General features: G+C 49.9%; 2 protein-coding genes across 3 annotated transcripts in view; both read right to left on the bottom strand.

The window, feature by feature from the left end:
• Nucleotides 1-1,568: 1,568 nt before the first annotated feature.
• On the bottom strand, nucleotides 1,569-8,606 carry LOC125343007 (cytochrome P450 26C1). Its single transcript, XM_048335342.1, has 6 exons — nucleotides 8,198-8,606; nucleotides 7,489-7,713; nucleotides 6,813-7,088; nucleotides 5,446-5,601; nucleotides 4,018-4,335; nucleotides 1,569-1,946 (listed from the first exon to the last, which is right to left on the bottom strand). The coding sequence occupies exons 1-6, from the start codon at nucleotides 8,570-8,572 to the stop codon at nucleotides 1,569-1,571; spliced, it is 1,728 nt and encodes a 575-aa protein (XP_048191299.1). The 5' UTR covers nucleotides 8,573-8,606.
• A 1,252-nt stretch (nucleotides 8,607-9,858) lies between these two features.
• The window catches only part of Exoc6 (exocyst complex component 6), a 116,778-nt gene continuing 113,314 nt past the window's right edge, over nucleotides 9,859-13,322 (bottom strand). For both annotated transcript variants that reach the window (XM_048338685.1, XM_048338690.1), the window contains 2 exons: nucleotides 12,238-12,350; nucleotides 9,859-11,018 (listed from right to left, as the gene is read on the bottom strand). In XM_048338685.1, the coding sequence (XP_048194642.1) occupies nucleotides 10,886-11,018; nucleotides 12,238-12,350 (246 nt within the window). In that variant the 3' untranslated portion in view covers nucleotides 9,859-10,885. The remainder of the gene's footprint in view (nucleotides 11,019-12,237; nucleotides 12,351-13,322) is intronic.

Raw genomic sequence — 13,322 nt, forward strand, 5'->3', positions numbered from 1 at the left:
AGAGCCTGGTGCTGGACCTGTGACCAGGCACAGGTGATGAATCACCCTGTTTGGGGTGGGGGGTATGAGGTGGGAAGGACCCACTGAGCTCTTTAGCTGCTAACTCTGCTCCCACCTCCTACTGTCCTCTCTTTTCTTCAGGCCCCAGAATCCACCTTAAACCTAAAGTCAGGAGGGCACTGGTCCCTTCTGGTTTACTACAGGGTCTGCTCAGGCCTGTATGGCAACTTTCCTGGCTCTCTGCTCATGCCCAGCTGCCCAAGCCTGTGAGGAGATGGGTAGCTTGGTTGAAGCAGGCCATTGAGAGTAATGACAGGAGGCTCTTGGCTTTGATTTAAACAGTGGTGGGAACTGCTGGATAGGAAAAGCCAGAAGGTCCTCAAATCAGGATAGAAATGACTGAAAAGGCAAAAGAGCTGAGGCCTTCAGTGACATCAATCCAGGGGGTGAATTGGGGGCAAAATGATGGAGGTTGGTGAAGGGGGACATGGCGAGAAAGTCTGGTAGCCTATTGCTGGCTCCTTGGGAGACATTGATCTCTTTGCTCCCCTGCCACAGAGGATATTGAAACAGGGATCCCAGAGCTTTCTGTGCCAGTTACTGCAGAGAGAATTCACAGCCTGATGTCGTCCAAGAGCATGCTCAGGAGTAAAGTTCAGGCTCCAGGCTGAGGCTGCCCAGTTATTAGTTTCCTCTCTGGGTATGTGCTAGGGTGGGTACTTCAAGTAGGTCCTTGTGGGCCTCCACTACCCTCCATCTCCTCTCATTCAACAGGGAGCAGCTGCCTAGCCAAGCCCCAGCCGCCTTATTCAAGGACTGGCAGGATTTTTAATTTCTTGGCCTTCCTGTTTTGACTACAAATATCCCAAACCTCTGATTATATCTCCACCTCCCATGAAGGGATGGATTCTGTCTCAAGCCGCTCCTTGCGCAAATTCTCCCCGCTGAAAAAATGGAACGATTAAGTGCATTCTTGAAGTGGGAACTTAAGAGAAGGTTCCAGCTGAATTCGTTGATGTTGAGTTTCCAACAAGACCGGAAAAGGTTCACGATGCCAGCTGCCTCTAGGCCTTCCTGGTTGAGCGACCTCTCAGCATGCCTCACCGCAGTGTCCGATGGGGGATGCATCCTGGCCTCCGGGCTGGCTCGCAAGGTGGGATAGGTGCAATACCCACCCTCCCTGTGCAACACACACACACACACACACACACACACACACACACACACACACACACACACACACACCCCAGGACCCACGATGCTACCCAGATAGCCACAGAAAGTTGAAACTGGGTAGCACCCGTAGGGAATGGGTTCTCTCCACCCCAGCTTTGCGATCTCGTAAAGTGACGAAGAGGCTTAACACACCACCTTTCCTTCTGCAAGGTGCAGCGAGCAGGCGACACCTTCCCACTGCGGGGCGCTCCTCCCGCGAGGTCACTGCGGCTCCCGTTCCTCCTCCTGGTCCCAGGCAGAGCTGCGTCCCGCGAAAAGTTTGTGGAACTAAGGAACTAGGTGAACTAGCATGCATGCATGCTCTGCGGCACAGCGAGTCGCCGCGCTGCGGGTCAGAGGTGCGGCCCATCCCCCGGGGCCGAAGGCGCAAGCGGATGGAAAAACAGTCGTAGTCCATCCACCGGGTGCACGATGGGCACCGTCTGCATGGCGGGGAAGGAGGGCGTCGCCAATTCCCAGCGCGCTGTGCGCACCAGCTCCACGGCTAGCAGCTGGAGCACCGCCCGCGCTAACTCCTGGCCCAGGCAGCTGCGCGCACCGCCGCCGAACGGGATGTAATGGAAGCGGCCAGGGGAGCCGGGTGCATCCTCGCGCCGCGCGCCAAAGCGCTCCGGGTCAAAGCCCTCGGGAGGGCTACGGTACACTGCGGCCGTCTCGTGCGTGTCTCGGATGCTGTACATCACGCTCCAGCCTTTGGGGACCTGGTAGCCCTACGAGGAGGCGAGGGGACCGGCCTGACCACAATGCACCTGGAAATGGCCTGAACCCATCCACTATCCCAGATGCATCAAACAGGTTTGGGAACCAGTGGAAAGAGGATCAATCAGGAAGCCAACCCCCTTCACTGGTGAGCTGTAAGACCTTGAACTGGACTCTCTCCGACTCTCTCTGTCTCTCTCTGACTGACTCTGTCTCTCTGTCTCTCTTTGTGTGTGTGTGTGTGTGTGTGTGTGTGTGTGTGTCTACCTCCGTTTCTTAATAGTTAAAATGAGAATAAAATTGCCTGCTTTGTTGGGAGGATTGAGGAACGGGTCTGGCGCCCACTGGGATTCAATAAACACATCTATTGTTTATTTCCCCGTGTCTTTATTCTTCTCTTTTCTGCTATCAGGAGATCTATATTCCAGTCCTGCACCTACCAGCTGCCTGAGCTGGAACGATGCAAATGACAAAGACACCCCCCCCACACACACACACTCCTCAGGTTAGTTCAATTATAAAATACTTCTTTACATTCAACGGGAAACTTCCTGTCATTCTCACGCCTGGACAGTATGTGCAGATCTTGTAAGCCAACTTTAAGATGTGCATGTACAAATCCTTAATATGCTGTAAGACAACTTTGCAATTTAATTCCCTTTCCATTTCCCACCAACCTCCATTCTGTGCATTTTTCTTTTTCTTCTTTTCCTATGCTGGGGATGGAAAACCCAGTGAGATCCCTAACAAGTGCTCTAAGGTTGAGTCACTTCCCCATTCTGTCTGCCCATTCTGCCTTATGATGCTTTCCAGTCTCTGGGCTACTCTTGCCCTTGAGGCTTCTGGTTCCCCAAGCCTGTGTGATGTACCTAGGACAGAATGTCAGAACTGCTCAGACATTTTCAGCAGAGCATCGGGACATCTTGGAATCACCTTCAGAACAGCTCTCTTCCCTCTAGTCCTCCATTTTCCCACTGGAAGGTGGCTATGACCCGCCCCTCTCTGTCCCCTACCTACCTTCCCCTTGACCCCCAGGTCCTGTTCCCTCCCCCATTTCCCCAAGGCAAGTAAAGAATAAAGTGTGGTGATGTCCGCATCCAAGAGCTTCCAAATCTCTTCTTCATCTCGGTTGTTCCCTCTTTGGGGTGCCTAGGTCCTCTTTCTAACCCTTCACTACAGCTTAAGTAGCAGCTCCCAGAACGGTTTGCTCTCACCCAGCACAGGGGTCCACTCTCTCCACTCCATTTGGGATGAAGCTGTGGGTCCTGGCCCCTCCCTCTGTATGGAGTGCCCCCACTAAGATCGCCCACACGTCCCCCTTAAATAAGACATCTCCATCGCGGGTGGGGGGGGGGGGGCGGAGCAGAGTAAATGTTGGACTGGAATTCCCTGTAGAGTGGTGAGCACTCTTTGGGGGTGGGGGTTGGAAGACTGAACCCAGGGCCTTTCACAGGCTAAGCAAACACTACCCCCAAGCTACACTCCTAGGCTTTGTGCTCCCAGACTGCAGTGATAGGCTTTGGCACCAATTCACAAATGCTGCCACTTCACTGTATAGCCCCACCCTCCGTAGAATATCAGAGCTGGAAACAAAACTTCCAGAGAGTAAGTAAACTGAGGCCCAGAGTGAATGGAGCGCAGCCTAGACCTTACTCTCAGCCCAGCCTTGGGCAGCCCGAGGACATTGCGTTTAAGTTGCCCAGCGCTTCTTGGGAACGCAGCGTAAGCCAGAGGCCAGGACTGTGGGCCCGGAGAGAGGGGTGTCATCTCCGCTCCCATCTACACTCGCTGGTTAGGAGGTAGTGCTGCACAGAGAATAGGATGGTTGTTTGCCTTTTTTTTTTTTTTTTAACACTTCTGAGTTGATCTCCCTGGATCACTGACAGAGCTGAAGTATACAAAAATCCCTACCCTTGTCGGCTCTCTGGGCAACAAACCGTTTACCTCTCAATCAGAGGGTATGGTGGTGTAGTAACAGGAGTCATCCCATTTTACAGGTGGGAAAACTGAGACCCTAGGAGAGGGAGGGATCTCCGGGCGGGAGGTGGGAGGTGGGCGGTGGAGAGGGCGCGGCACACTTACGTCCAGTTCGAAGGTGCGCAGCACCGTGCGGTAACCGCCCGACACCGGCGGTAGGAGGCGCAGCACCTCCTTCACCACGCAGTCCACGTAGTGCAGGCGGCCCAGTCGCGCCAGGCTGAGGTCGGGCTCGCAGCCGCAGTCTGGACGGGGCCCCGCGGTTCCCGGGGCGCAGTGGCACGCGCGCTCCAGCCCCTGCGCCGCCAGCTCCTGCTGGATCTTGGCGATGGCGGCCGGGTGCTGCAGCAGCAGCAGGACGAGGGACGTGCTGGCGCTGGCCGTGGTGAAGAAAGCGGCGAAGAGGAGCTCCACGGCCGACTCCTGGAAGACAGCCAGGCCGGAAGACGTGGAGTCTCTGGCTTTGTCCCTCCGGGAGGCATCCAAACTTTCCCACCGGGATGCCCTACTATCAGAGCGGCTCTGTGCACTACTCTTGCAATGCATACAAATCCAAGCCTGCCACTTGAGAACGCCATAGGGCAACAGGGGCACTTCAGTAACTCACTGGATTCTCACGTGAAAGCTGCGAGGCTCCGGGGCTCTGTTAGGGCTGGGGGGGGGGGGGGTGTTTGTTTTTGCCGGGGTGGAATCTATGGCTCCAAGAGGTGCTTACGGTCTGGGTAGTCAGGCTCGATCTTCTGCCTGTCTCTGCCCTTCCTACACCCAGTGTCATCCTGGTCAGCACCAGTGTTCGTGTTTCTAGCGGATTCTGTGATCGCAGGGTGAATGTGTGCCCTCCCCTCCCCCACCTCAAGGCTCATTATCCCAGCACAAACAGAATCTGGCACTAGATAAAATCTTAGCAGTATTTTGCAATGAATACTGACCTGGTTGGAGGGTAACTGCTGTGCCTGCCTTGGATAAGACAGGGAGCTGAGATGGAAACCCCAGAGCCCCCAACATGCTCTACGGCAGGGCCTCAGGCTGGAATTAAAGAGGCCTGGCCTGTAGGGGGTGTTGTCACTCCCCCCCCCCCCTAGGTTTGTCACGGCTAAGAGACCATTCTCTGTGACACTTTCCTTCCCAGCCCCTAGGACTGCTGTGGCCACCCAGCTCCCCAAGATTCAGCCCATGGCTCATTTTCTTCTGAACCCCTTACACCATTGTTACGGCCAGAATGGAAAATTTCAGTCCCATTCTAAGAGAGGAAACCAAGGCTGAGCCCTTACCCTCCAGGGCCAGCCGGTAGAACGTAGGGAAGGTATCAGAATTGCTTTCTCTGAGTGCTTCCAATTTGAGACCCACCCATACCCCTCTTCTCTACTCCTTTCTGGATTCTAAGTACCAGACACGGCTACATGGTTGGAACCCAGGTCTCCTCTTTCTTCTCACTCTGAGGAGTGCCTGTGCCTCAAAATGAGGGCACCTGGCATGTACAGCATGGGTGGAGAGAGCGTGGAAGGGGAGAAGCAGCAGCTTCCCACCACCTACCTTCAGCTCCTGCACTGAGAGCTCCTGGCCCAGCTCCCTAGCACTGTGAATGATCAGGTTGAGGGCATCGCCGGGCTCAGCTGCCTGGTCCTCACACAGCTTCTCAGCGATGGCTTTCTCCAGGTGCTGATGCAACTGATCCCTGGCCCTGATGCCCTGATGCACAAGGAGAAGAGGGCATGGGGAACAAGATCAGGCTTGGCCACCTACCTAGAAACCTATAGTCTCTGATGGCTCTGCCTAGATCCTGATGTGAGTCTCTTAGTTTGGCTCTAGGCCTGGCACATAATAACTGGTCAGGAACTTGCCTACTGCCTGCAAACATCACTGTCTTGATTATTCACCAGCCCTCTCCCAGCAAGGCAGTTACTGTCATCTGAGTGGGGGACACTGAGCCTTGTGGCAGAATCAGTCTCTTGCCCTTTCCCCTGCCCTGGGTGGTAGGAACTAGGGCTCAGAAGAAATGGTCCACAGGATAGCTCTGCTGGGAACACTACTGGTTGTGCTAAGCATTCATGGCTGTAAGGGCATGGGCAAGAGGAATGGGCGCCTCTCCAGCATTTAGGGAGCAAGCAATGCAAAAACATCCTCTCTTCCCAGGAGGCATGGAAATGGAACATTTGAGTTTTGTACTCAGAGTGCCTGGTTCAAATTCTGTCTTTGCCCATACTCTGATGTATGGCCTTGGCTAAGTCATTCAACCTCACTGAGCCAGTTTCATCAATGAAATGAAAGTAGGAACATTTTACAGGCTGCAAGAATGAAATCAGAAAATGTATCCGAGGTGATAAGCATACAACATCACTCTTTATACATGTCTAGTCTTTCTATCCAAGCACCTAAAACCAGAAAACTTCCACAATGGTAAACCCCAAGGTAGTGGGAGAGGTAAAGAGGGATGGGGCCTTGCTGCGCTCAGCCCACTGTCCCTTTGAAGCCTGAAGAGGTCCTGAACCTGGGTAGGCAGGGACTGGGGAAAAGAACCAACCCTTTCTGTTAGGGCCAGCGCCTGGCTGTTTCGGGCTATGACTGCGGCCCTGGTGCTCTCCCACTTGTTCTGCAGCCATCAAGGATTGTGAAAGGCATTAGAGACCCCTCCTGGGGAGAGGGAACGGGCAACTGACTAGATGCCTGCAGACCCAAACTTAGCAAGAGCCACGGGCTCTGTTCCAAGAGAGTGTATGTGGCTGGCCCCAGATGACAGTGAGCCTGTGCCCCCTGTACCCATCAACTATCACCTAGGCTGTCTGGGGGTGAGGTTCTGGGTGGACTCCAGGACTCAGGGGTGCCACTCCGGGCATCCAGACTCTGCCTGGGAAGTGCCATCGCACACCACGAATCCCTAAGAACGGAGGCTAGGGCAGTACCTTGCGCAGGCCGCTGAAGGGCACGTCCAAGGGTAGTGAGAAGAGGTTCTCCACCAGCCGCTCAAAGGTCCGGGCGAGCTCCGCGCAGCGCGCCTCATCCAGCCGCAGACCCAGAAGGATGCGCGCGGCCATGCGGAAGGTGAGCGTCTTGGCAGCCTCGTACATGGCGATGGGTCCGCGCGCCGCGCACCAGGCGCGCACCTCACTCCTCAGCGCCCCCTGCAGGCGCGGCACGTAGCGCTCCAGCGCCGTGCGGCTGAACACGCGCGCCAGGACCTGGAGCCAGCAGGAGGATCGGAGTTGGGGGCAGGCTGGCCTGCTTGGCTCCGCGATTCGGGAGTGGAGCAGGCCGGCCCAGACCGCTCTCTTCCTCCTCTTCTAAGCCGCTCGGACCTAAACTTGCCCCCTCTCATCTTACTTGGATCCCCTCCCCCCCATCCATGTAAAGACCCATGCTTCCTCCTCCACTCTGTCCACTGAACATTCTCTAGGTCTCCATTTTATAGAAGATCAGAAATGAAATAACGTTTTAATCCTGCCCGGACTTTATTGTTTAAAACCAGAGAGGTAAGGGACTGGCCCAAGGCTATATGTTCGTGAAGCAGAGATCTCTATGGAATTCTCAGTGTACAAGTGACCCCGAGGCTGGCTGGCGCTTCCCGGGCGTTCTGCTCACCTGGCGCCGCCGTCGGTGTGGCTCACCCACGGCGCCCAGCAGCGTATGCGAGCCCAGAAGGATGTGGGTGCTCTGCGGCCAGTGGCTACGCACCAGGCGGTGCTCGCCCAGCAGGATGGTGCGCACGTTCTCCGCACCGCTAACCCGGATCACCGGCCTGCCCAGCAGGTGCGTCTTGAACACTGGCCCGTAGCGTTCCCGGCGGGAACTGTGGAAGCGGGAGCCCTGCCGGCAAGGGGAGGCAAGGCTTGGAGAGACAGGGCCTCTGGGTACTGTTTGATTAAAAACTCCTTGCCCAGGTTGGCTGTTTTTTTTTTTTTCTTCTTCTTCATAACAAGGTCCCAAATGGACCACACAGGTGCCCTACAGGGGCTCCTGTACCCATTAGTAAGATGAGGACATGGAAGTTCAGAAGGCATGCCCCGAGGGCTTGTGGCTGAGACCGCCCCCTGGCTATGCTTGCAAGACACAATGGGACACGCTCCTCAAATCTCTTCCTAAGGCCCTTTCTATCTCCAAGTCGTTTGGGAAAGGTTTAAGTTGCCTTGGGGAACGGTGACGAAAAGTCCTTTGGTGCTGAGAGAAGCTAGGCAAATCGGGGGTAGTGAGTACTCGCTGGACGACGGGAAAGGTCTGGTTAGGAAGGAACCCCAGGATCACTGGGAGCGATGGAGGTCAAATGGGAACAGGAGACTTACAATCTGCTCACCTGAACCAACCAGTGCAGCGTTTCCCCGAAGAAAGGCCAGCCCATGGAGCCTTTGGGCAGAGGCAGGGCGGAGGCTGAGTCCCGGCTCAGAGTCCAGCGGAGGGTCCAGAGGTGCTGGGCCAAGCTGAGCAGCAGTCCAGCGCCCAGGAGAGCGGTGCCCACTGCCCCCAGCACCGACAGGCAGCTCGGCTCCCAGGGAAACATGACCAGACTGTCATGTCCCAGGGATGACCCACGATGAGTGTGGCAGGGGACACAAGAAATGGGGTTCAGAAAGGGCACAGAGCTCACCTGTTTTGTCTGGAAAGGGCCCAGGGCTTGGGGGCTAAGCCCAAGATTAAGAACCCCGACCAGATCTTGGCTCCACAGACACATTGTCAGTGGAAGGCTGCAGTGACCCTTTAGGGAACAAACCATCCCCATGGAGGGTGTCCCAAGACATTTTCCCTGCCAAATATGCCCCCCCATGCCACTTCTTCCAGGACCAAAGATCCTAGGGTAGAGGCAACTAGTGAGGGCAAAGAGAGAAGCAACTCACCGGTGTGGTGTTGCCAACCAGAGCACTTGGGCTGCAGACCCCTGCCTCACCTCCTTCTGGCGTCCCTTGTTTAACCCTTCTCCGCCTCCCTGGACCTGATTATATAGATATTGGCTCGCTCCCTGCGGACTGAGCTCGCTCCACACACGGTGGCAGTGTCGTGCTTATGCATATTTAAGGCGTTCCAAGATGAGTGAGGGGTGATGATTGGAAGTGGTGGGCAGTGCTGCTCACTGAGGGGGTCGAAGTAGGGAGTGGCAGCTGAGCTCCGGAGCCCAAGCTCCAAAGCTGTGCCTGCCCCCAGCTGGCTGGGATTTTGCGCCAGAACTTCCCTACTCCACCAAAGCCTTGGGGCTTCTGGCTCCGGCTCTCTCGGGGATCCCCACCCCTTAAGCTTCCCCGATGCCTTCTCTCCCTTTGGCCACTCCAAAGTTGAAGGGCTGGGGTTGCTCTGTTCTGCTTTGCCCTTTTTCTTCTCCAAGCTGGAGCTCCTGGTTCTCTGATCTGCCACTGCAGAGATCCTTCGTAGAACCAGTAGTTTCCTTCATTGCCGCAAAAGCTTTGCAAAGAATCCGAGGAAGCTCCAAAGCAGCAGACACCTCCCACATACTTGAGCCACCATTCGGGCTTCAAGAACCAAATTCTCCTCCTTCCCCCAACTTGTCTCTCCTGGTCAGGCTTTGCGTGTTCCAAATACCTCAGCCCCTAGTACCCTACTCCCTACTGTGTAACTCCACAGAGCTGTGTGTGGGCGCATGGGAGGTAGCAGGGTGGCATGTGTGGATTATTAGTAAAGAACCACTGGGGTCTGCTCCAGGCGGTGGGAGGCAGCCCCAAGACCCCTGGGCTGGGAAGGGCAACGAAGGTCAGCCACATTCCTTAGCCTTTAAAGACAGAGTTGAGTGCACATGGGTCCTCTCCTCCGTGCAGATTTTATTGTGCTGGACGGGTTTTTTAATGAGACCCCTTTTAAGAGATGAGCTGGTCAACAGAACAAATGCTTTTTGTTTGTTTTGGTGTCGTTCCCATCCAGTAATTAGGGTGTTATAAAACAAACACCTTTCCAGGAGGAAGCCGTTTGAAGTGAGAAGCTCTGATTGCACATAATGCAATTTTCAAGTTCTTCAACCTTTTAATATTTCATCATCATGAGACTAAGAGATGTAAACAGAGTTCTTTATACTTATTTTACAGAATCAGGTACAGTCTTACAGGTACACATCTGCAAAATGCAAAGTGGGTGTTCAGCATAAATGCATCGCAGAGAACTAAGGATCGGATTTACATGGGCATTTGGGTCACGATGACTCATACAAAGGAAAATGTACATTTGCTTTAGGTTTTCCAGCGTTCCGCTGATTTGGTCTGTTTCCACAGAGAGGATACAGTTTTGAAGTCTGTCATTTGACGACTGTCAGTGGTGACTGCATAGGAAGAACAAGTCACCTGCCCTAGACAAGATGCAACTTAAGTGGTATGTCCCTCAAGTCCTCTTTAAAACTGAACAAAACTGAGCCAGAGTGGGGTCAGTACAAGCACTAGAGACAGAAATGATAGCTAGTGAACACAACATTACGTCTTTAGAAAACCCAAAACATTTTCTTCATATTCTGAAAGGCTAAAAATGAAACCATCCAAGTTAAACAAATAGTTGACATCCTTACTAAGCTTGATTTCAGCAAGCTTTAAATATTTACATATTTACCTCTCAGATTTAAAAACTTTACTTGCGTCGCAGAGGTGAAAATAAAAAGCTGTTAAGTCTGAAAATGACAGTGAAATACTCCCACATCAGACATGATTGCATTCCAAAGCCATACACTGAAGTCATTCAAGTTTAAATAGAAAAAAAATACTTATAAGTAGAGGCATAAGTTTTTCCTCTAATATATTTGCAATCAGTTTCATATACAATTTATTTATATATTACAGTTCTGCCTTTTACCCGAAAATTGAAAAAAGAAACTGTCATGTTTTCCATATATAAAATAACACTTACAAAGATACAAATGATATTTATTATTTCTTGTTTTAGGACCACATCAGTGGATTTTTCTTTTTTTGAATTCTGTGTCATAAGCCATGCTTGTTAGGGACTGATGCTCAGTCATGGATTTGTCTTTTCTGAGCACCAGCCATATGAAGTAAGTCTATGTATGCTGAGACATGCCGTTCACCAAACTTCTCAGCTGTTTCACCACTGTCTCTATCAGCTTCTGTTTGTCACGATCATTCTTCCTGAACTGAGCAAATATATTGTTCTTTTTGCTAGTATCCTTCATCCTAGAAACACATGTAAACAAAGAAGCTTAGATGGTAATTAAATGCTGTGCGGTCACAAGTAAAACACCACCCTGGCATATTCTGATTACAGTACACAGATCCTAGGCCTGACAAATATTTTTCAAGAAACAAGTACTAGGCAGGTTGCAAATGACTCACACCTGTAATCCTAGCTATGCAGGAGGCTGAGACCTGGAAGATCAAGGCTCAAAATCATCCCTCTATCTCCAATTAACCACCAAAATGCTACACTTGAAGCATGGTTCAAGTGGCAGAGCACCAGCTGTAAGCAAAAATGTTAAAGCCCTGAGTTCAGTGCCCAGTACCAGCACACAATTAGGTACTAATAAACTTAAAGATAGAGAAACCACACAAAATTATCAACTTTGTCTTATATTTTCCCCATTACAAGTGATGGTTTTGCATTAGTCTATAATCTAAAAGATGCTACATTCTAAATATAATACTGTTTTCTATATTATTCCATAAAATATGCTAAAATGCCCTACATAGACTCTGTCAATCACATTCATAGCAAAACAAGGTAAAAGGAGAAAACAGAAACAAAATTCAAGGCCATGTCTTTGCCTCAGTGGTGCTTTGTGACATTTTAAAAATTGTATTTCTCTTAACAGTTCCTGATGTTCTTTCCAATCAAACACACACAGTTCTTCTGAAATCTGAGGAAATAACATAATTTTAATTTAAAAGCTGAACTGTAATACTTAAAATGAAACATGACTGAGTGAAGACAATGTATACCACAGAGAGGAAAAAGTAACACCTCTGCTCTGGTCTGTGTTTAGCTGGACAAGATGCACAATATTACATTTTAAGGTTACATTACTCTACCTTCAAAGAGCCCAAGAGGCAGTTTCTTAAAAAAAAAACAAAAACTCAGGGCCTGACACAGAATAGTCAAGTACTCTGCCACTGAGCTACATCCCTAGCCTCCAAGTAAACATGCTAGTAAGGCCAATTAAGCCTGCGAAATTCAGGCTACCATACCAAAAAAATAATAATAATAACAATAATCATATCACTATAAACAACAACTCTGAGAGTGAAGAAAGAAACTTATCTTTTGGTTATTAAAATGGAATCTGCTTTTGAAGTCCATCTAAATATTTCTCTTTGTAGGAATTTCTAATTCTTCATCTTGTGGCTAAATCAAAACTTGCTAAAATGTTATTTTAAAAAATTTTCAGAAGATACTTACTTCTCCAAAAGAATAAGGGCTGTGTTTGGATTCACACGAAGGTACTTAGAAGCTGGCTGTCCATAATCGGCTAGGTAAGTAGACCAATCCCAGACCATAAACAAGTCAAGGAGCTGAGGAGGATGAGGAAAACATTGCATAAACCTTGATTATTTATTCATTGATAAATGAAGTACTGCTGTTCTTGGTCCATTTTAATGTGACTTGTTTCTTAAGATGAACCAGAATAAGGAAATTCATTTTCAAAACTTCACTAGCTATACTTCATAACCCAAATGTATGGTTCACTATGAAATTACTGATTGCCAGAAGCTGCTTTTCTAATAATTTTATGGCACTTTCATATAATTATGCATAATAAAAATGTTTTATATAGTATTCTATTGACATGAACACTAGTACTTTTAGAGATTTTATCTTTATTCACTGTTCAGTCAGTACTCAAATTTATTAATAAGGGCTGGTGCCACTGTATAAAGTTGTAAACCTTTCTTCTTGGAGGTATGTTTATCTTTCAAAGAAACTGTTTGTACCCAGCTTTTCCTAATATAATTTAACTCAAAAGCTCAGATAATCTCAATTAAGGGCATTAAACAATCTCTGTTGGATTCTCCCTGGTAACAGATCCTCACAATACTGTTCAGAAAGGAGGGCTTCAGGATTCAGCCTGTTAACTCTAGGCAATCATTTTGTATAAACAAACAACAACAAGAAAAGAAGCCCTCTTTTTTCAGTCTGTCTTAAAATTGACTATTTGCTTTATAAACTCCAGGGAGAATCATTGTCAAATATAGAAGTAATCTTTTAAAAGCAATAACATGAGTAAACCAAAGCACCAAACTCCTTCTCCAACTTTAAAACCCTAATCCTCTTTAAGCCATTTAAAACCAACTTCCTATCCCCATCTGAATTGTTTCAGAAAACTAAATGCTTTACTTACTACACTTCCTTTAGTTTTGATATTTTCTTTCTTTTACTTTATAGGTAAGGAGTCTACTGTTTTTTGATCAAATGAAGGAAGTATTTGTATTTACTTAGCGGATACATAAGCCAACCAACTGACACTGAGAGATAAAGCATCTAGG

The sequence above is a fragment of the Perognathus longimembris genome, chromosome 2 (genome assembly GCF_023159225.1).
Source record: "Perognathus longimembris pacificus isolate PPM17 chromosome 2, ASM2315922v1, whole genome shotgun sequence".
Taxonomy (NCBI): Eukaryota; Metazoa; Chordata; class Mammalia; order Rodentia; family Heteromyidae; genus Perognathus; species Perognathus longimembris.